The 23621-nt window shown below is 38.3% G+C and overlaps 2 protein-coding genes across 18 annotated transcripts in view; both read left to right on the plus strand.

Moving 5' to 3' along the window:
* The first annotated feature begins 3459 nt into the window (after positions 1–3459).
* On the plus strand, positions 3460–19089 carry LOC123507475 (small glutamine-rich tetratricopeptide repeat-containing protein alpha-like). Of its 2 annotated transcripts, XM_045260382.1 has the most exons (8): positions 3460–3500; positions 4521–4749; positions 5195–5352; positions 8868–9017; positions 10676–10842; positions 12198–12342; positions 16511–16759; positions 17807–19089. In XM_045260382.1, exons 1-8 carry the CDS (start codon positions 3493–3495, stop codon positions 17946–17948), a joined length of 1248 nt encoding a protein of 415 aa, XP_045116317.1. In that variant the 5' UTR covers positions 3460–3492; the 3' UTR covers positions 17949–19089. The 2 variants fall into 2 exon arrangements, with proteins under 2 accessions (XP_045116317.1, XP_045116318.1); XM_045260383.1 differs by lacking the exon at positions 3460–3500 and having other exon boundaries at positions 5190–5352.
* Positions 19090–21311: 2222 nt separating this feature from the next.
* LOC123507576 (phosphatidylinositol-binding clathrin assembly protein LAP-like) overlaps positions 21312–23621 on the plus strand; it is a 56530-nt gene continuing 54220 nt past the window's right edge. For all 16 annotated transcript variants that reach the window (XM_045260528.1, XM_045260541.1, XM_045260536.1 and 13 more), the window contains exon 1: positions 21312–21574. In XM_045260528.1, coding sequence (XP_045116463.1) covers positions 21445–21574 — 130 coding nt within the window. In that variant the 5' untranslated portion in view covers positions 21312–21444. The remainder of the gene's footprint in view (positions 21575–23621) is intronic.

A 23621-nucleotide genomic window follows, 5' to 3' on the forward strand; every position in this document is an offset into this window, starting at 1 on the left:
TACAGCGGCACCTAGCACTGGAAACAATTACTACTGCGCCTTCCTCCTCCTTCCCTGTGCCCTGTTTCCTCTACACCCTTGGATCCTTACAATCTGATGGGCGGGCAGGATGTGTAGTCTTCTCTAATAAGGACGGCGCTCCATAATCACTTTTCCTGAGCTGTGTGGCACCTTGGACGCGGTTAGTCTTATGTATCAACGTAGTGTTAGTGGGGTGGTTATATTTGATTCTCAGTCTACTCTCCAGTCTTTTCTAGTGCTCGCTTTGTAGTCTCTATGCTGGGTGGTTAAGTATCATAAGTTGTTTTGCTCTAACCTCTGAGTCATGACCGTTCTCTGACTGTCAAGTTTGCATGGGTTCTTCCTTCTCATATTAGTCTCTCACAGTGACAGAGTTAATGCCTCGCCAATGAAGCTTGCAGATTGCCTCGTTTTTTTTCTATCTTATCCTGGATCTTCGCTGCTGCCGACCACTCTATTAATCACTCTAGAGACCTTCAGAGGAATGAGAGTCACCTTCTGACATTACGACGCCTTCCGCTACAAATGTTACAAGTGTATTTCCGGAGGCACAAGGCTCCATCTCGGCTACAAGCATGTGGCAGGTTGCTGGCCAAGAAGAATGTCACTTCTAGGCTCGTATTCTAAAACACTTCTGTGCTTCACCTCCACAATTTCAAAAGGATTTACTTAAATTTGCACGAGTTTTTTTAAGACGATTTTACAGATGTAGAGGCACTTTGACAAGTTTCTACATTATTAACTAAAGAAACACTTGAAAACCTCGCTAATCATGTCTGTGGCCTCGGAATATAGTCGTGGTGAGAGAGTAATACGGACTTAGTGTCTTGTGTGAGGCGTACCGAAGGCCGACACTCTGGACCACTGCTGTCTCCACTGCCCGGATGTTTATTCTCTGCTGCCTTCCGGTATCTCACTTCTAAACGTTTGTCATGTCTTGAGTGTAGACCATCTGGCTGTCTTTGCCCGCTGTCTAAACTTTGGTGGCTGTTAGTTTCAATCACAGGTTCTCTCCACTCTTCAATCAAATGTACTTTTCATATTTTAATTTTGACATAATGCATTAGTTTGGCGCATTTGTGTGTAATAAATTAACTCTCTCTCTCTCTCTCTCTCTCTCTCTCTCTCTCTCTCTCTCTCTCTCTCTCTCTCTCTCTCTCTCTCTCTTCCAGACCGTACTCTTTCTACCCTCCATCTTCCTCCTCCTCCTCCTCCTCCTCCTCCTCCTCTTTAATTAAAAAGCCTCGCATTACGCTGTCACTCCCAGTTATCCCTCTCACCCCTTTTTTAACACACACACACACACACACACACACACACACACACACACACACACACACACACACACACACACACACACACACACACACTAGTACTTTATAATATTCTTCATTTGTAGTAAACGACAACAACAACAATAATAATAATAATAATAATAATAATAATAATAATAATAATAATAATAATAATAATAATAATAATAATAACAACAACAACAACAACAACAACAACAACAACAACAACAACAACAACAACAACAACAACAACAACAACAACAATGATAATAATTATAATAATAATGATAATAGTAACAATACAATTACAAAGTTAAATAGGTTCAAGTTTTTTATTGCTCATAAAAATCTCTCTCTCTCTCTCTCTCTCTCTCTCTCTCTCTCTCTCTCTCTCTCTCTCTAAGTCATAAATGTGGAAATTCCCTCCCTGAAAACTAAAGGAAATTGTGAGAGGAGGAGGAGGAGGAGGAGGAGGAGGAGGAGGAGGAAGAGGAGGAAGAGGAGGAAGAGAGAGAGAAGAAGGAGCAGGAGGAAATGGCAGTGGCAGTAGAGATGCGATGAGAGAGAGAGAGAGAGAGAGAGAGAGAGAGAGAGAGAGAGAGAGAGAGAGAGAGAGAGAGAGCCCAATATATGAAATCAAACGTACACCCTTTTCTGCTATCTCCTCTTCCTTCTTCTCTCCCTCTTCCTCCTCTTCCTTATTCCCCATACCTCATGTTTTTCCTTCCTTTATAATATTGTTCTCCTCCTCCTCCTCCTCCTCCTCCTCCTCCTCCTCCTCCTCCTAGTCCCATTTCTCCTTTCTTTCTCTCTAGTAACAAAAAACAACAACAATGAATTAGGGTTTTATTTTTTAGCTCGAATAACAATTTAGTAATAATATACGCAGTTGCACACACTCACACACACACACACACACACACACACACACACACACACACACACATTCATTACCATAATCAGAATGAACGCTTGTGTAATTGGGAAAGTAATGGTTACCTTTTTAAAGAGAGAGAGAGAGAGAGAGAGAGAGAGAGAGAGAGAGAGAGAGAGAGAGAGAGACTTAAGCGACAGTATACTAATAAAAATCAACCTTCAAGCCTAATGATACACCGCCCATTTCTTCTCCTTCATGTACAACACATATACATGCCTATATGCACAGTACATACACTTATCCAGAGGTTCTCAACCATTTTAGTCTTTAAGAACCCCTTGATTTATAAGACTTTCTATCCGAACCACCAATAATCTGACATCGATCAGAATGTTATCTTAGTGGCAGACGGTAACTCAACATGAAGCGGCACTGCAAAGGATATTATTTGATCAGCCATCTCAATACTCCTGGAATGATAATTTCGTGACGGTAATTCAGTATGGAATGGTTCTCTATAAGATATTCTTAGATAAGCCATCTGAGTCTCCCTGGAAATCTTGTGAACTCCTGCACTAATCTAAGCATACAAACATGAAATACATAGTACACACACACACACACACACACACACACACACACACACACACACACACACACACACACACACACAATAGAAGTTTAAGGGTATTAGTTTTATAATAGTTCTCATGTAGAAACCAGAAGGGAGTGGTGATTGGGAGTCAGACATGAGGTTGACAAAAGTGTGGCTTAATTTACAAATCACGACTTCGGCCTATGATATTAATCAATTATAATCCCTTGAGTTAACATGTTACTCTGAGTAAGGATAAGGATAGGAAGGCTGCTTAATCATGTAGGGGTCGAGACGTCTGTACCGACAACCAATTGGAAGGATTATTGCTCGGTATTGCCGGCTTGAGGCGGCTGAAGATTTAGCAGCAATTTTCTCCATGTTGATAATTTGTCAAGATCATATATCTCATCACATTCATATCTAACATAAAATTATATCAATCTTATATAAATTTTAATTTGTTAATTTTATCTTTATAAACGAAAATGTGAAACTCTTATAATATCCAGCAAATGTCGACAATTTACCAATGTATTGAAATAAACAATATACATGAGTAATATCAATCTTAAAATAGTCAATGTCAATATCTTATTATTTTCTATTTATTAATACTACATTTTAAATGAGAAAGTTGAACAATTACAATACCGGGTGAAATGTCGACAGTTTGCGAGTCAGTACAGAGGCAACACACCGCCATGGAGAAGTGAGTTATGGTCTTTCCTACTTTTCGTTAGTATTTACCTGTTATTTACCCCTGCACTGGTAGCCAGCTGACAGGTAGTACCCTCCAGTGCCTGTGTAGTGGTTAGGGGTGCCAGTGTCCAGTGTTGAAGAGTGCCAGAGCTGAGATGTAGTGCCTCGAGTCTTAAGTTGTTAAATTTTTATCCGAGTTATTTGTATATTCCTGATTTATTTTATTTTGCGTACTTTCGGTGTGTTTGTTTTACCTCTCTCTCTCTCTCTCTCTCTCTCTCTCTCTCTCTCTCTCTCTCTCTCTCTCTCTCTCTCTCTCTCTCTCTCTCTCTCTCTCTCTAAAATAATTATTTTCTCTGATGTTTTTTTTTATTTCTTGCTGCACTCGTTTTCACTTCTCTCTCTCTCTCTCTCTCTCTCTCTCTCTCTCTCTCTCTCTCTCTCTCTCTCTCTCTCTCTCTCTCTCTCTCTCTCTCTCTCTCTCTCTCTCTCTCATTTCTGTTATATTAATTTATTTCTCTTACTTTTTTCCATATCTGCATATTTCTTCTTTTACTAATTTTCTTTTATGCCTTTTACTTTATTTCTATTCTTGTTCATTTATTTTCATTTCCATCTTCATTTATTTATTTTTCCTTTCATAATTATTTACTGTACCTCCTATTCCCTAGATTCTATTGCTTTTGTTTTCATTTCTTCTTTACTTTTCATCTTTCTAAAACTTAACAAAAAAGGAGAATAAGACAAAATGAAAAAATATACACACACACCCCAACACTACTACTACTACTACTACTACTACTTCTTTTTCTTCTTCTTCTTCTTCTTCTTCCTCCTCCTCCTCCTCCTCCTCCTCCTCCTCCTCCTCCTCCTCCTCCTCCTCCTCCTCCTCCTCCTCCTCTACTTCCACTACTGCTACTGCTGCAGCTGCTACAACAACTACTACTACTACTACTACTACTACTACTACTACTACTACTACTACTACCACCACCACCACCACCACTACTACAACCACTTGATTTTTCAGGGAAGTGGTGAATCGCCTCATTTACTCAGTCATCAAGTTCCTGCAGTCCCAATTGGAGGCCAGTGGAGGTGCAGCAGGTGGAGGACTGACGGAGGAGGGGGTGGAGAGTGTGGAGGTGGCTATTCAGTGCCTTGAGACAGCTTATGGGGTGTCTCTCTCCCAGACAGACTTGGCTACATCACGTTCTATCTATCAGATATTTGCCGAGGCTGTGAAGAGTGAACCGCCAGTGAGTGATGTCTGTGTGTATGTGTGTGTGTGTGTGTGTGTGTCTGTTTCTCTCTTTTTCTGTTTCTGTTTCTCTATGTGTCTCTTTCTGTCTTTTTCTTTGAGTGGTTGTATCTCTCTCTCTCTCTCTCTCTCTCTCTCTCTCTCTCTCTCTCTCTCTCTCTCTCTCTCTCTCTCTCTCTCTCTCTCTCTCTCTCTCTCTGTTTTTATCTTGCTTTGCCACTGTGTCTATGTATTTTGTCTTTTCTCTTTCTTTTTTCCTCCGTCTATATGATTTTCTGTATGTTTTCCACATAACTAACAAACCATATAATAAATGTACAGAATAACACCAACACTTAATAACTCAATAAAAACACCAGAACACACACTAATGAACCACAAGGCAGACTGATAGAGGCCTCAGTCAAATACCATCTACCTTTGTCTCCCCGTAAACTGTGCAGGTTGTAGGGGAGAGGGCAGCCTCCGCCCAGCAAACCGAGGCCCCACCCCAGCAGGAGGCCAGCGAGGAGGAGAAGGCTGAGGCGGAGAAGCTGAAGAATGAAGGGAACCAACTGATGCGTGATGAGAGGTTCAGGGAAGCTCTCGACTGCTACACTAGGTCAGTTAATGTCAAAATTCACTTGAAATACAAAGGAAAGGTTAAAATTTTAGTTAGTTTAAGATAGATTTAATGGAAATATAATGGATTTTTTCTTTTTTCTCTTTTGTTTCATGTAGTAGAGGTCAAAATTCACTTGAAATATGGTAGGAAAGGTTAAAATTTTTGTTCAATAAAAACAGATTTCAAGATGTAATGAATTTTTTTCTTCTTTGTTATGTAAGAAGGGAAATCTGGCCATTTGCAACAAAAACAATTACTTAAAAGGCCCACTTAGATGCCAATCCCCAAGCAGGTCTGAGAGAGTTTGCCAAAAGAATAGGATAAATGTCTTGAAAAATCCATCTTAAATGATTTCAGGTTATATGAAGATGAAAATACAGAAGCAGGCAGGGAGTTCCAGAGTTTACCAGAGCAAGGAATGAATGATTGAGAGTAGCTACTGGTTAACCCTTGCATTAGAGAGTTAGCCAAAAGAATAGGATAAATGTCTTGAAACCATCGTCTTAAATGAGTTCAGGTCATAGGAAGATGGAAATACAGGAACAAGCAGGGAGTTCCAGAGTTTCCAAGAGAAAAGTGATGAATGATTGAAATTTCTGGTTAACCTTTGCATTAGAGAGGTGGACAGAATAGTGGTGAGAGAAAGAAAGTATGAACTAAGGTATAAGTGGTATAGGGGACATAGCAAAGATGACTAGCAAAATCCTGCATCAGCAATTGGCATCGAGGAAATGTAGGTTGATTAAGTTAGATTTAAATAAAGGATAGTAATTGATTATTGGTAGGAATTGAGGTTTTGCATGTGTTTTTTGGATATAACAAGGATGACCTTCTTAACCGAACTTCTTGCCCTATCTACTCCTACGCTGAGGATACCACCTTACATCTTTCCATGTCCTATCAGAGACGCCCAACCCTTCAGGAAGTCAACAGATCACGCAGGGACGCCACAGAATGCCTGACTTCCGATCTCTCTTAAGATTTCTGGTTGGGGCAGAGAAAATCTAGTATAGTTTTCAATGCCTCAAAAACTCAATTCCTCCATCTATCAACTCAACACAACCTTCCAGACAACTATCCCCTCTTCTTCAATGACACTCAACTGTCTCCCTCTTCCACACTGAATATCCTTGGGATGTCCTTTACTCGTAATCTTAACTGGAAACTTCATATCTCATCTCTTGCTAAAACAGCTATGAAGTTAGATGTTCTGAGACATCTCTGCCATTTTTTCTCACCCCTCCAACTGCTTACTCTGTATAAGGGCCTTATCCACCTGTGTATGGAGTACTCTTCACATGTTTTGGGGGGATCCAGTCACACAGTTTTACTAGATAGGGTGGAATCAAAAGCTTTTCGTCTCACCAACTCCCCTCCTCTGACTAACTGTCTTCAGCCTCTTTCTCACCGCCGAAATGTTGCCTCTCTTTCTATCTTTTATCGCTATTTTTATGCTAACTGTTCTACTGATCTTGCTAACTGCATGCCTCCCCTCCTCCTGTGGCCACGCTGCACAAGGCTTTCTTCTTCCTCTCATCCCTATTCTGTCCAACTCTCAACCATTCATCCCTTTCACTGGTAAACTCTGGAACTCCCTCCCTGCATTTGTATTTCCGACTTCCTACGACTTGTCTTCTTTTAAGAGGGAGGTATTGAGGCATTTGCTCCAGAATTTTGGCTGATGCTTTAGAACTTTTTGGAGAGCCAGCACTCAAGTGGGCCTTTTCTTTAATCCTTTTTTTTTTTTTTGCCCTTGGCTGGCCCTCTTCCCTATGTCAAAAATAAATAAATATATAAGAAGAAGAATGAAAAGCAAAATCTTGTGTCAGTAATTAGATAGAAAATATAGGGCTTAGATTTAAAAGAGATAGGAAGGAATTGGTTGTAAGAATTGAGGTTTTGTAAGTGTTTTTGAGGATATAACAAGGGTGATAGCAGTGTTGTCATTTATTAGATAGAAATATAGGATTTAATCTTGATAAAGTAAGATTTTAAAAAGATAGGAATTAATTGATTTTGTAAGCATTTTAGAGGATATAACAAGAATATTGAGTGAAAGCAAAAAATTGTGTCAGTAATTAGATAAGAATATAAGTTTAGTTTAATAGTGTTAGATTTAAAAGATAGAAAGAAATTGGTGGCAGAAATTGAAGTTTTATAAGTGTTTTTGAGGATATAAGAAGGGTGAAAGCAGTGTTGTCAGTAACTAGATAGAAATACAGGGTTCAATCTTGATAAAGTTAGATTTTTTAAAAAGATAGGAAGGAATTGATTTTTTAAGCATTTTAGAGGATATAACAAGAATAGTAAAAGTGAAAGCAAAATGTTGTGTCAGTAATTAGATAAGAATATAAAGTTTTATCTTAATAGAGTTAGATTTTTTTTTATTATTTATGACCTAAAGGGGATATTTTGTGGTGTACCTCCTATCTCAAAGCCCACCCGCTAGGAAACCGTTGCCCCGAGTGAGGAAGCCCAACCAACACTCGGACCGTGGACAGGATTCGAACCCGTGCGTTTGGAGACCCTTGGACCCCAAAGCATGCATGGTTCCACTGTACCATATTGAGTTAGTTGAAAGAGATAGAAAGAAATTGGTGGTAGGAAATGATTTTATAAGCTGTTTAGAGGATATAATGATAGCAAGACTGAAAAATCCTATCATTGGATAAGAGAAATATAGAGTTGACAAAGTTAGATTTTGAAAGAAAGGAAGAAATTGGTATCTTGAGTCTTAAAGCTGTCACTGTTGTACTTTAACCTTTATCCTTGACGTACATTACTCCACATGTCTATTTTATTGTCCTAAGAATGATAACCACTACACTCCTTCAAACAAACTATCCCTCAACTATCACAAAAACACTAAAAACTCACAAAGCACTCAACATTGAACTCTCAGACCTGCTTGAGGACTGGCATCTAAGAGGACCTTTTTGTTTAATCATTTTCGTTACCTTTTGCCAGATTTTTCCTTACATAAGAATAGATTAATAAATAGATAAATAAAAGGTACTAGCTATAAATATTCAAATTATTAAATGTATGTAATCCTCTATAATCCTTCAAACTAGCAATGTAATCCTCTATAATCCTTCAAACTACCAATGTAATCCTTTATAATTCTTCAAACTACCAATGTAATCCTCTATAATCCTTCAAACTATCAATGTAATCCTCTATAATCCTTCAAACCACCAATGTAATCCTCTATAATCCTTCAAACTAGCAATGTAATCCTTTATAATCCTTCAAACTACCAATGTAATCCTCTATAATCCTTCAAACTACCAATGTAATCCTCTATAATCCTTCAAACTAGCAATGTAATCCTCTAATCCTTCAAACTACCAATGTAATCCTCTAATCCTTCAAACTACCAATGTAATCCTCTATAGCCTTCAAACTACCAATGTAATCCTCTGTAATCCTTCAAACTACCAGTATAATCCTCTATAATCGTCCAAACTACCAATATAATCCTCTATAACTCTCTCCTTACCACCACGCAGGGCCATCAACAAGGACTCCCGCAATGCTGTGTACTACTGCAACAGAGCGGCCGCCCACAGCAAGCTTAACAGTCAGCGAGAGGCCATCGAGGACTGCAAGAGGGCCCTGCAGATTGAGCCTCAGTACAGCAAGGCATATGGCAGGATGGGGTAAGCTTTCTTTTCTTTCTTTTTTATGTCAGAAGGGAAATTTGGTCAAGAGCAGCAGAAATTAGAGAGGAACACTTAGAGGTTAGTCCCTAAGGAGGTTTAAGAGAGTTAGCCAGAAGAATGGGATAAATGTCTTGAAATCTCCCTCCTAAATGGATTCTAGTTATAGGAAGATGGAAATACAGAAGCAGGCAGAGAGTTCCAAAGTGTACCAGAGAAAGAGATGAATAATTGAGTTCTCTTTAACTCTTACATTTGACAGGTGGAGAGAATGGGATAAATGTCTTGACACCTCTCTCTTAAATGGATTCTAGTTATAGGAAGATGGAAATACAGAAGCAGGCAGATAGTTCCAGTGTATACCAGAGAAAGGCATGAATAATTAAGAGTACTGGTTAACCCTTGCATTAGAGAGGTGGAGAGAATGGGATAAATGTCTTAAGATATCCCTCTTAAATGGAACTCAGGTCATAGAAAGATGGAAATACAGAAGTAGACATGGAGTTCCAGAGTGTAGCAGAGAAAGAGATGAATGATTGAGAGTACTGGTTAACCCTTGCATTTGACGGAGAGAGAATGGGATAAATGTCTTGACACCTCCCTCTTAAATTAGTTCAGGTCATGAAAGTTGGAAATGCAGCAGTAGACAGGGAGTCCAGAGTGTACCATAGTAAGAGATGAATGATTCAGAGTACTGGTTGACCCTTACATTAGAGAGGTGGACAGAATGGGATAATTGTCTTGAAACCTCCCTCTTAAATGGACTCAAGTTATAAGTTGGAAAAACAGAAGCAGGCAGGGGTTCCAGAGTTTACCAGAGAAAAGGATGCTTGCTGTGTGTTTGTGTGTGTTGGAGATGGTCTTAGTTGCTGTGAGAATGTGGGTGTGGGAGTTGCTTGTTGTAGTTTAAAGAAGGAATACCAAAAAACTGAACATATATTTGTGTGTGATGAAGATGTTTTAGATATTAAGAGATGTGAGAGTGGAAAGAGTAAAGGATTAAACATATCTTTGTGTGTATTGAAAATATTTTAGGTGTTATTAAGAGATCTGAGAATGGAAATGTTTTGTTGTAGGTAAAAAAAAAAAATAGCAAGAGATGAAATATACAGTTGTGTGTATAAAAGTTAGTCTTGGTGTTATTAAGGGTATGAGGTTTTTGTTTAAAAAAGGTATGTTAAGCGATTAAAAGATACCTTAGTTTGTATTAAAGATATTTTATGTGTTAATAGAATATTTGAGTGAAAATGTTCTATTGTAGCTTAAAGAAGGAATACCAAGTGATAGAATATACCTTTCTGTTACTAAAATGTATTCCAGCTATTACTATTAACTATCTCAATACTTGGATGCATTTTTGCCATGAGTTTTGGTATATTAAATGATTTTATTTACATTAGGAAAGGTCTATGGAAGTTAGAATATTAATGACCAGAGTGTTCAGTATTTTCATTTCCACATAAGTTTCTGAAGCTTTATGAAATCACCAAATAATAAGCAGAATAAATTTAAGAACTTGTCAAGATACTGAAGAGGTTAAGATCTGTAAGAGCGAAAATATCAATTTACAACATAATAAAAAGGAAAACAAGAAAAATTAAATGATCAAGAAACCAAGGCATATCTAAACAGTTATTAGACTCACAACTCTCTCCCAGGCTGGCATACTCAAGCCTGAATGAGCACCAGCAGGCCAAGGAGTGCTACCAGAAGGCACTTGAACTGGAGCCTGACAATGAGAGCTACAGAGGCAACCTGGCCATCGCTGAGGAGAAACTGCAGGCGGAACCACAGCCTCCTCAGGGGAACGCATTTGGTGGCTTTGGTATGTTGGAGGATTGTGATGGTGGTGGGTGTTTGGTGGGTGTGGTGAAGGGTGACTGGTTAAGCGATGGTGGTGGATGTGTGATTGAGTGTGTGTGTGGTGAAGGATGATTGGTTGTGATGTTCGTGGGTGGGTGGTGGTGAATGTTTGGTGTGTGTGGGTGTGTGGTGAAGGCTGACTGGTTAAGTGATGGTGGTGGATGTGTGGTGTGTGATGAAAAGTGACTGGTTGTGATGGTGTGTGGTTGTGTATTGGTGAATGTTTGGTGTGTTTGCATGTGTGGTGAGTATTTGTTTGTGTTGGTGGTGGATGTGTGGTGAATGTTTGGTGTGTTTTTACCTAGTTGTAGTTTTACAGGGCCTGGGCTTTATGCTCGTGTGGCCCCGTCTCCATATCTACACTTATCCAGTTTTTCTTTAAAACTATGCACACTCGTTGCTGACACCACTTCTTCACTCAAACTGTTCCAAGTCTCAACACATCTTTGCGGGAAACTATATTTTTTAACATCTCTCAGACATCTTCCCTTCCTCAGTTTTTTACTGTGCGACCTTGTGCTTCGAATGTCATATTCTTCTCTCAGGATCAGTTTCTCATTATCCACTTGATCCATTCCATTGATCAATTTATAAACCTGTATCAGATCCCCTCTCTCCCTTGTCTGTTCTAGGGTTAGTAGATTCATAGCCTTTAGTCTCTCCTCATATGTCATCCCTTCAAATTCTGGAACCATTCTTGTAGCCATTTTTTGTAGTCTCTCCAACTTCTTTATGTGTTTCTTTTTATGAGGGGTCCACACTACTGCATATTCCAATCTGGGTCTTTTTATAGTACTTATCAATTTCTTCATCATTTCTTTGTCCATGTAGTGAAATGCTAATCCTGTGTGTGTGTGTGTGTGTGTGTGTGTGTGTGTGTGTGTGTGTGTGAAGGGAGGTGTTTAAATGGAGGAAATGAAAATATATCTAAAATTTGACTGTATTAAACTTACGAGATATTTATGAAGACATCTTTGTATATTTCTTTCAGATGTATCGTTAATAAACTATCTATTTAATTGGAAGAAGTGAAAATGTATATGAATTTTGAGTATATAAGGACAGTCTTTGTGTGTGTATTGAAGTAAAACATCTATGTATTTTTGAGATGTATGACCAATTAGCAATCTATCTATTTATCTATCTGTCCATTAATCTAACTATCCATCTGTCTATCTTTCAATCTATTTATCCATTTTTCTATTTATCTATTTGTATCTATCTATGTATTTCTATCTGTCTATTTATCTATCTGTATATCTATCTATCTAACTATCTATCTATCTATCTATCTATATATCTATCTTTCATCACAAGGTGGTCCCGGCGGTCTACCATTCGGTCTGGGTGGCTTGAGTGGTCTGGGTGGAGCCGGTGGACCAGACCTGGGCAACATTCTGAGCAATCCAGCCCTTATGAACATGGCCACACAGCTCATGTCAGACCCTAACATGCAGAATATGTGAGTTGCTTAATGTTTACCTTCCTGTTCACTTTTTATTTTTGTTAATTTGTTTATTATTTTGTGTAAGGTGGAAAGTTTGGGTAAGGCAGTAAAATGTCAGCTAGTTAGGCCAATCTGCTCACCTGTCCTGACTCACCTTTTCATTACAGGTAAGGTAAGGTTAGGTAAAGTTGTTGAGTGTATTAATTTTTGGTTTCATATCATACATTTATATTTTTTGTATGCATTTCTATTTATTTATTTATTTATTTTTTTTTTTTCCTATATGTGTAAGAGGAGATATTTGGCCAATGGCATCAAAGACAATTAAACAAAAGGCCCACTTAGATGTCAGTTTCCTAGCAGGTCTGAGTTGCCATAAATGTCTTGATACCTCCCTCTTAAATGGGTTCAGGTCACAGGAAGATGGAAATACAGAAGCAGGCAGGAAGCTCCAGAGATTACCAGTTTAGTTAAAGGTGAAAATACAGAAGCAGGGGGGAAGCTCGGAGATTGCCAGTTTAGTTAACCTCGAGTGCCATGACATTTTTTTTATTCATGTTCATTCTGCTTACTATGTAGTGATTTTATACAGCCTCAGAAACTCATGTAGGGGGTTGAAATAGTGAAGACTGGCCATTAATCTTCTGACCTCCATAGACCCTTCCTAATGTCAATAAAATGGTGTAGTCCTATACAAATCTCAAGATAAAGATGTGTCCCAGTATTGTAGGAGATAAGATAGAAATACAGAAGCAGACAAGTAGTTCCAGAGATTACCAGTTTAGTTTGGTTTACTTTTGTGATAGTGAGTGAAAAGTAATACTGTCATCATCAACGTATATTTCAAGGGAAGGTTTGGTGTAGTTATAGTGAATGAAAAGCAGTGTTGTCATTATCACTGTTTATGTTTCAAGGGAAGGTTTGGTGTAGTGATTGACAGTGAAAAATAACATTGTCATTATCACTATCACTGTTTATGTTTCAAGTGAAGGTTTAGTGATAGACAGTGGAAAGTAACATTATCATTATCACTATCACTTTCTCTTATGTTTCACTGTTCACTTCATATCTCAGGGTTTGGTGAACAGGTGTAATCATTGTTCAAGTCATATTGTCATCATTATTACATTTCCTTTATTGTGTTCACTATTTTCCTGCATTTTTTTATTATTTCATACTGTATTTTATTCTTTTACAGTTTTTGTTTTATTCTTAGAGCTCAAGCAGATTTTTCTTTTACCTTCCTGCTCATCTTTCACTTGTTTTTATTATTTATTTATTTATTTTTATTTTTTTTTTACTATTATTTTTTTTTTTTTTTTTTTTTTCCTTTTTAATTTATCCATTTTATTATTTTACTATTAAGTTATCTCCATATTCTTTTGACTTTCAGTGTTCCAATATTTATTTTTTATATGTATTTTTATATATTTTTCTCTCTGACACCTGTATAACTTAATTTTTCTTTATCGTCATTACCTTATAATTAAATCCTTACTAAGCCTTTTAAATGTTTCCTTTCAATATTAGAATCTTTATTTTATATATTCTTTACATTTCTCTATTTTTGTCTTTTGCACAATCAATTTCTGTATTTATATCTATCCATCACATTATTAGATTCTTTTCTTTAGACATTTTTCTTTAATTATATCCTTGCTAAAGCCTTTTAAATGTCTCCTTTCAATATTACAATCTTTATTCTACATATTCTCTACATTTTTCTCTATTTTGTCTCTTGCACATTCCATTTCTTCATTTTTCTCTATCCTACACATCATTGATTTCTTCTCTATAGGCATTTCTCTTTAATTAAATCTTTACTTTAGTCTTTAAATGTCCTCTTTCAATATTATAATCTTTTCTCTTACATATTTTTACATTTAACTCTGTCTCTTACATAACCTCCATTTCTTTATGTCTCCTGTACAACCTCTATTTCTTCTTTATAGGCATTTCCCTTTTTTCATTTCCTTTAATTTCTAAACTACCCTCCTACGGATTCTATCCTTCTCTCTGTACCTTCATCTCCAGTTTCCTTTCCGATCGTTCTATTGCTGCTGTAGTAGACGGTCACTGTTCTTCCCCTAAAACTATCAACAGTGGTGTTCCACAGGGTTCTGTCCTATCACCCACTCTCTTTCTATTATTCATCAATGATCTCCTAAATCTGACTCAATGCCCTATCCACTCCTATGCTGATGATACCACCCTGCATTATTCAACAGCGTTCAACAGACGCCCAACCCAACAACAATTAAATGACTCAAGGCGAGATGCTATAGGACGCCTAACTTCTGATCTTTCACTTGTTTCTGATTGGGGCAGAGAAAACCTGGTTTTGTTCAATGCCTCAAAACTCAATTTCTACAACTATCTACTCGACATAACCTTCCAGACAACTATCCTCTTCTTCAATAACACTCAACTTCCCTCTCCTCTACATTAAACACACTCGGTCTATCCTTCACTAAAAATCTAAACTGGAAATTTCACATCTCTACTCTTGCTAAATCAGCTTCCAAGAAGTTAGGTGTCCTATGGCGTCTTCGTCCATTTTTCTCTCCTCCCAGCTGCTTGCTCTGTACAAGGGCCTTATCCGCCCGTGTATGGAGTATGGCTCTCATGTCTGGGGATCCACACACAGCTTTACTAAACAAGGTGGAATCTAAAGCTTTTCGTCTTATCAACTCTTCTCCTCTAACTGACTGTCTTGATTCTTTAAGTCACCGCCGCAATGTTGCATCTTTATCTGTCTTCTACCGCTGTTTTCATGCTGTCTGCTCTTCTGAACTTGCTAACTGCATGCCTTCCCTCCTGCGGCCTCGCTGCACAAGACTCTCTACTTCTTCTCATCCCTATTCTGTCCATCTTCCTAATGCAAGAGTTAACCAGTATCTTCACTCCTTCATTCCCTACACTGGTAAACTCTGGAACTCTCTACCTGTGTCTGTATTTCCACCTGCCTATGACTTAAACTCTTTCAAAAGAGGAGTGTCAAGACACCTCTTACGTTAACTGGACCCTCCTTTTAGATTTTTTGTTTTTTCTTTCTACTTTCCTCTTAACAGGGCCTGGCAACCAGCGGGATTTTTTTTTTTTTCCAACACTTTGTTTGCCCTTGGCCAGTGCCCTTGTAATGTAAAAAAAAAAAAAAAAAAAATTTAAATGTCCCCTTTCAATACTATAAGCTTTTCCGTTACATATTTTTACATTTATCTCTGTGTCTCCTACATTACCTGCATTTCTTCTGTATGTCTTTACTATACAACCTCTGTTTCTTCATTATAGTCATTTCCCATCCATTAATTTCTTTCTATAGTCTTTTAATTCTCTTCTTCCAATATTTTTTTATGGAAGAGGGGGAAGCTGGTCAAGGGCAACAAAAAAATATAAAAATGGGCCCACTTGATTGCCAGAAAAGATAATAGAGTTAGCCAAAAGTCTGGGACAAATGGGACAACCTTTATTTTTACATTTTCTCTGTATATCCTTCCCTTTGATCAATTCCTTAAATTTTAACACTGACACACTCTCTGGGACAAATGAGACAGTCTTTAGTTTACATTTTTCTCTGTATTACCTTCCCTTTGACTGATTCCTTCTAACATTGACACTCACTCTCTGGAAAAATGGGAGTCTTTATTTTACATTTTTCTCTGTGTATCCTTCCATTTGACTCATTCCTACTATTCCAAAACTGACTCTCTCTGGAAAAATGGGAGTCTTTATTTTACATTTTTTTTTTTCTGTGTATCCTTCCATTTGACTCATTCCTTCTATTTTAACATTGACACACTCTCTGGGACAAATGGAACAGTCTTCATTTAACATTTCTCTGTGTATCCTTCCCTTTGAATCATTCCTTCTGACACTGACATTCTCCACTTCCTCAAAACACTTGGATATATAAGAAGAGAAAAATGTCCTGCTAGACGAATGAGGGTAAATGAGAAATGTCAAACAAGACACATGAAGCCAAGAGCCTACAAGCTGAAGCAAGGTCATTGAGTTGCCAAGAAGAAGATGTCTTGTTATCCACTACACATTTTCCTTTGACTCATTCCTTCTATTTTAACAGTGACATTCTCTGGACTAATGGAACACTATTTTACATTTCTCTCTTGTATCCTTCCCTTTGACTCATTCCTTCTGACACTGACACACTCTCCACTTCCTCCAGGTTGAGTAACTTCATGGGAGTGATCGCTGGTGGTGGAGGGCCTGGTGGTGGTGGCATCCCAGGTGGTGGCATCCCTGGTGGTGGCCTCCCTGGTGGTGGCATTCCTGGTGGTGGCATTCCCAGTGGTGGCATTCCTGGTGGTGGTGCCATACCCAACCCCAACCCTTCCCCTCCACCTCCCCCCACTGCCCCCTCCCCAGGCCAAGGTGGTGCCCCAGGAGCTGGGGGGATGGAGGCTCTGCTAAATGCGTAAGTGTTTGAGACAGAGCGACAGAAAGTGAGAGAGAGAGAGAGAGAGAGAGAGAGTAATGAAGAGAAGAGGGGAGGAGGAGGAGGAGGAGGAGGAGGAAGAGGAAGAATGAGGAGATAAAAGTGAAAAACAACTTGAAGGGAAGATGAATCATAATAAGAGAGAGAGAGAATGTGTGTTGAGCTATAAAAGATTGGGTATTAAATAAAGTTCTAATGGCTTTTTGTAGCTTCCTTTATATTCAGATTATTTATTTATTTATTCATTTTTACCTGTATGCTCAGATTTCATTTATTGTTTTTATTGATTTATTCTAAGATTGGTCCTGCTTATTTTGTCCTTGTGTTCTCAGTGAGTGATAGTTCGCAGGTTGTCATTTTCTTTTGTTCATGTTAGTTTGGTAGGTGACAGCTTGCTTTTCCAGTGTTTTATCTGTGTAAGAGGGAAATCTGGCCAAGGGCAACACAAATTTTTAAGCAAAAAGGCCCACTTAGATGCCAGTTCCCAAGCAGGGCCGTGAGAGTTAGCTTGAAGAATGGGATAAATGTCTTGAAACCTCCTTTTTAAATAAGCTCAGGTCATAGGAAGATGGAAATACAGAAGCAGGCAGGGAGTTTCAGAGTGTACCAGAGAAAGATATTAATGATTGAAAGTACTGGCTTACTCTTGCATTAGAGAGGTGGACAGAATGGGATAAATGTCTTGAAAACTCCCTCTAAAATGAGTTCAGGTGATAGGAAGATGGAAATACAGAAGGAGGCAGGGAGTTCCAGAGTGTACCAGAGAAAGGGATAAATGATTGAGGATACTGGTTAACTCTTGTAATGTTCTATTGTTCATGTGTTTTGGTAGATCACATTTTGCAGTGGCAGTTCTGACATTGTGTAGTTGTGTTGGCAGTGGGTGGCAGCTGGCAGAACAGAAGCAGAGAAAGAGAAGAATGATTGAAAGTACTGGTTAAGCCTTGTAATGTTCTGTTCATGTGGTTTCATTAGATGACAGTTTGCATTGCTGGTTTTGACGTTCCATTATTCCTGTGTTGGCAGTGGGCGGCAGCTGGCAGAACAGATGCAGAGTCAACATCCCGAACTGGTAGAGCAGATTCGCCAGCAGATGAACCGAGGAGGGCCGGGCAGCGGGCCAGGGGGGGACGGGAGCAACCCACCGCAGCCGCCCCCACAGAGCTAGCTTCCCGGCCCTTCCCTTCAGGCTGACCCTAAGACTGTGGACTCTTTGTTTTGTACACGACAGTTTTCTATTGTTGCCGTGATGACTAACAGGGAAATATTATCTACTGTTCGTTTTTTTCTTGATGCAGTTCCCATATGCAAGTTTTTTTTCAGTTTTTGTAATAATAGAGGAATTTTTATAGTATAAGTAAATAAATGATAGACTGGGTAACACCTCTTGACATGCCAATGGTTTGTGAAGCAGAAAATGGTGGTGTTTTTAAAGGCTCTTTGCTTAGTTACTCACAAAATGCCTGGTTGCAAGTCATTTCTCTACATTTTCTCATCCAGTCTCTCTCTCTCTCTCTCTCCCACTGACAGGCTCTAGTGGAAGTTACTTAGTGTTTTTAGGAGTGTTTTTCATGGTTCTAGTAATAGTTAAGATTTCTGCACGGTCTGTAGGAAAAACACTCTTGGAAACTTGAAATAATCTTAATGAGAGAAGAAATCAATGAAAAAACAGGCATTCAACTGACCTAATAGAAACTGTATCATTATTTTCCTTATTCCAATGCTTCCTTAATGTTTTGCAATAGCCACCACACCCAAGGACTCATGTGAAAGTATTACCTGTATCACCCCTCTTCAGTTTCACTACTAGCACATCTGAAGAGTGTATGCAATAACTATATCTTACAGCTGCACTTTGCCTGGATCATGTTAGGCAAGGCAGTACTTTCTGATAGTCAAACCACCACCAGTGTTTGTGTTGCTGCTTCTGCTATGCCTTGGTTCCTGTTGTGTAAATAGAGGAGGCTAAATGGCTTATAAATAAAGACATCTTGAGTGAGGGGCTGCTGCTGCTGCTGGTGTTGCTGTGGCCTGCTCCTGGGTGCGAGACGTTCGTTATTAAATTTATGATAATCAAGTGGCATTGTGAGGAGATATCTTCCATATTTCACCTTGTGGTTATTGGTAGAGGTGTAGAAGTCTAGGTTATTCAGGTTAATTTGGGAAAACTTGATTATTTGAGGCATTAGAAAAGTGTTTGAAGATATCCTCCCTGTCATTTGTTAACCTAAAGTTATACTACTGTGCTACTTGCAAGTCTGTCATTTTGAATATTGTTGTAAAGATCATGTTAAAATTGATGTGAATCACTGAACCCTTTCCTTGCTCCTGTGTTCCCCTAGAGAAAGACTGCCACCTGTAGGCCTCATGGCTTCTAGCAGCTTCTCTTTCCTTGTGTTCTCATGGAAGGGTGTGTGTGGCTGCCCATGGAAGCTGTCTGGAGTTAGTGGCTGAAAAATACATGCTCCAGAATTTCAGTAAGTTTTATCATTTTGTTGAATAGGAGGAAGCTGTGATGTACTGGATATGTCTGGAAGGAATGCCCTGCAAAATACTAGATTAACAACTAAAACTCACTGGATAGCACAGTTGAAGGCTCCTCCCCACCCACCCACCTACCCATCCACACCCAAAACTGCAAATATCTGAAAAGGCATCTACTTGTTCCAGGATTCATGAAGTTTATTTATCTATTTCTATTTCCATCTCAACATAACTATTTGTCATATGGAAGCTGTAATACTGGCAGTGTATGGAAGGAGAATGCTGGATTAAGAGTATTGCATGTTCCAGGATTTATTCAGCTTTATTCATTTATTTTCTTGTTTGCTCTGAGGAAAGATTTAATTCAAGTGTTCAAGAAAATATATAAGATAAAGAATTAACAGTATGGAAGAAATTCATATGGAAAAAATAGTGTTCCAGATTTGTTCTATTGATTTTTGCTTATTGATTTTTTTTAGTATTGTGTTTCTCCAATGTAAGCAGGCTGTGATGTTCTGGCAGTGTCTGGAAGTAATGCTGGAGAGAGAGAGAGAGAGAGAAAATTAACATTCCAAGATTCACTTAGTTTTTATCTATTCAGTCATCATTGTAATTTCAACATCCATATTTTCCATTATATGCATCATTATGAATATCTTACAGCTTTTCCAGTCATAGGTAGCCTTTAATGTTCAGCCTTGTCATGTCTCCAGTCTTTGGTTTTTTTCCACTGGTCTAAATACTTCCAACTATTGTCTCTTTTCTCTTGACATGCTTCTTTCAACTTACACATAAGCATATTTGAGCATATTCAGTATAATATTATCTATTCCACACCTCATCCTCATTAAGCTGCTGAGAGAGAGAGAGAGAGAGAGAGAGAGAGAGAGGTACAATCAATGTAATCAATACCGAATTGCTCAGTTTGCAGAAAGGTCTTGATTTGCTATCTCTGTTACAAGTTAGAACCATTGAATTGTAAGACAGATAGTTATAAAGGGAATACAAATGATCATAGTACATAATTCAATTTAATGTGTTCTGTATATATGATTATGTGTAAATAAAACTGTCACGTGTCTTTTTTATGACGTAAGTGTTGCAAGAGGAAATAAAACATTATAAAAGTCAATCTTTCATCTTTACTCTCACTACAACTTAACATCAAATTGTATAGATGAGAAGCAAATCTCCTTTAGAAAACAATACCACGTCATCTTTTAACTAATATTCGTGATTTAGTGGCAGGAGAAAATGAAACAATACAATTCACAGAAGAGCAAAAAAGATTCAGACTCGTATTTTTACTCAGCAGAATTCGAGTTAGAATTATGAAATAGAGATGAGAAATAGATTGGCCTTAGAAAACAAGTCCATCTTATAATTTTCACCGACAATCGCGAATTAGGGAAATAAAACACCTTTAGTCGACTTCAATCACTTGTTTTGTTTTTCCAGGGAACAATGGGGTAAGAAAGGAGGGGGGGTATGGGACACGATGACCAGCTGCTGGCCTCTCGCACACTCCCCAGCTTGACCTCACTTATAGCCTTTGGTGCAAGGGGAGGTCAGGTCACCCAGGGGGAGGTTAATTGGTCATTCAGCAGTGAGGTTAGAGAGATAAGCCGGTGTGGGAAATGATAAACGCCGGCCGCTTCTGCCTCCCAGCGGCTTGTTTACCCTCTCAGCTGACCAAGAAAATAGTCACAAGAGAAACTAAATGCATATGAACTCAGGTGATTTTTAGCATATCCTGTCTTCCAATGAATTGTTAAGCGTGTGTAATCATGTGATAATTGTTTATTTAATGTGAGAGTGAGGAGACAATAGAGGCTGCCTTGACCCTCTCAGCTGGGAACCATAACAGTCACTAGAGAAACTAAAAACCTCAAACCTCCACAACACCTCAAATATACATAATGAAAACCCAACAATAAAACACACGTGCATTTACCACACCCCTTGATCTAATAAAACACCAAATCCACAACTTGGGAATGATAGACGCTACCTTGACCCTGTGAAGGACATGACGTCGCCAGCCATTTCGACCAGTTGTATATTGACAGCCGTGAGGGGAGGGTGCGCGCCGCCGACCTCCCGAGTGCCTGAAGTGCCCCTTATTATATGGCCTGTGGAAGCTACCCTTGTGAATACCCTTAGCACATCCCCTCAGCAGCATGGCAGGCCAGTCTATTAACGACAGACTGACGGCGGCGCGCTACAGTCTGGCCGGACAAGGACTAGCAAAATCAGTCTGTAAAGCGACCACAGAAGAAGTTATTGGACCGAAAAAGAAGCATTTGGACTGTACGTGTTGGTTTGGAAGGGGGGGGAGGTGTTGGGGGTGTGGGAAATGGGGAAGGGGAGGGTGTGGCGGGGTTTAAATTCTGAAAGGGGGGGTGTGGCTGGGGTGTTTACCGGGGTCGTGGTGGTGGTGGTAGTCGTAGTGGTAGTGGTGGTGGTGGTGGTGGCATGGTAGGTTAGGTAGAGAGAAGGTACGGTGTTGTAATGGTAGAGGAAGTGAGATACGGCAGGCAGGTTGGTATAGGATGGCAGGAAATGGTAGGATAATGTCATGGTAGATTGTAGTACTGGTATTTCAAAGGTTCATGGTAGAATGGTATATGGGGAAATTTAGTCAATGGTAGGAGAGAGAGAGAGTGTGTGTGTGTGTGTGTGTGTGTATGTGTTATGGTAGAAAAGATATGGTCGAGTAAGATAGAGAATGGTATAAAGAATGTCAGTTTTGTAAGTTAGAGAAGGAAATAGTGACAATGGTAGGCTTGACATGGTAGAATTGAGAGAAATGTTATGGTATTAAGAATCAATATTTAATCAACTCGATCCATCTTGAAATAAGTGAATAGATTTGAAGTATATAAGTATTAGGAACATTTATACCGTATTTAAACATACATTGGATAAATTAATAGTATTTTTGAACTTTTAAATTATCATGTTTTCATTATATATTTGTATTTCTCTCTCTCTCTCTCTCTCTCTCTCTCTCTCTCTCTCTCTCTCTCTCTCTCTCTCTCTCTCTCGTTATCTCTTTCGCCGCTTCCTGTTTTTTTTCAGTGTCTGTCTGTCTGTTTGTGTCTGTCACTGCTTACACACACACACACACACACACACACACACACACACACACACACACACACGATATTAAAGACACGAATGAGTAAAGAAAAAATAATAATTGGGAGTGTAAAAGAAGGATTAAGAAGAATAGAGGATTATGTGAAGATTATCAACGTTTTAATGGCTGTGAGGAAGACGAAATTTAAAGGGCAAGCTAATGGATTATGAAAATGTCTTGAAGTAATGGGAGAAGCAAATCAAAAGTAGTTGTAGAGGACATAAAGACGATTAGAATAGCAGAATAATGGGTTTAAATGGTCTGTGAGATGAGATTTAAAGGACAAACTAATGGATTATGAAAATGCCTTGAAGTAATGGGAGAAGCAATTAAAAAACAGTAGTTATAGAGGAGATGAAGACCATTAGAATAGCAGAATAATGGGTGTAAATGGTCTATAAGGTAAAGAAGAAATTTAAAGGAAGCTAATGGATTAAGAATACGTTTATAAGTAATGAGTTAAGAAAAATAGAAAATAACAATCGTAGAGGACTTAAAGACGATTACAATAGGAGAAAAATGGGTTTAAATGGTCTGTGAGATGAAGATGAGATTTAAAGGGCAAAGTAATGGGTTATGAATACGTTTTGAAGTAATAAATGAAGAAAAAGAAAAATTGTAACAATCATAGAAGACTTAAAGAGGATAAGAATATGATAACAATGGGTTTTAATGGTCTAAAAGATAAAGAACAGATTTAAAGGTAAGCTAATGGATTAATAATACGTTTTGAAGTAATGGGTGAAGAAAATAAAGAAAATTATAACCGTAGAAGACTTAAGATGATTAGAATAGGATAAGAATGGGATTAAATGGTATGAGAGATGAAGAAAAAAATAAAAGGGTAAAATAATGGATTAAGAATACGTTTTGTACTAATGGGTGAAACAACTAAAGAAAATAATAACCGTAGAAGACTTAAAGATGATTAGAATACGATGATAATGGATTTCAATAGTCTGTGTGATAAAGAACAGATTCAAAGGGCAAAGTAATGGAATAAGAATAGGTTTTGAACTAATGGGTAAAGAAAATAAAGAAAAAATAACCGTAGAAGACTTAGAAATGATTAGAATAAAATAATAACAGGTTTAAGTGTCTGTAAGATAGAGATTTACAGACAAAACTATTAGATGATGAATACGTTTTAAATAATGGACGAAGAAAAATGGAAACGAACGTAGAATCCTTAAAGATGATACGAACCAGATAGTA

This window comes from Portunus trituberculatus, chromosome 22 (genome assembly GCF_017591435.1).
Source record: "Portunus trituberculatus isolate SZX2019 chromosome 22, ASM1759143v1, whole genome shotgun sequence".
Lineage (NCBI taxonomy): Eukaryota > Metazoa > Arthropoda > Malacostraca > Decapoda > Portunidae > Portunus > Portunus trituberculatus.

Coding starts and splice junctions, on each gene's coding strand:
- LOC123507475 (XM_045260382.1), top strand. Junction 9,018..10,675: donor AAGGCATATGGCAGGATGGG/GTAAGCTTTCTT, acceptor ACTCTCTCCCAG/GCTGGCATACTCAAGCCTGA. Junction 10,843..12,197: donor GAACGCATTTGGTGGCTTTG/GTATGTTGGAGG, acceptor TTTCATCACAAG/GTGGTCCCGGCGGTCTACCA.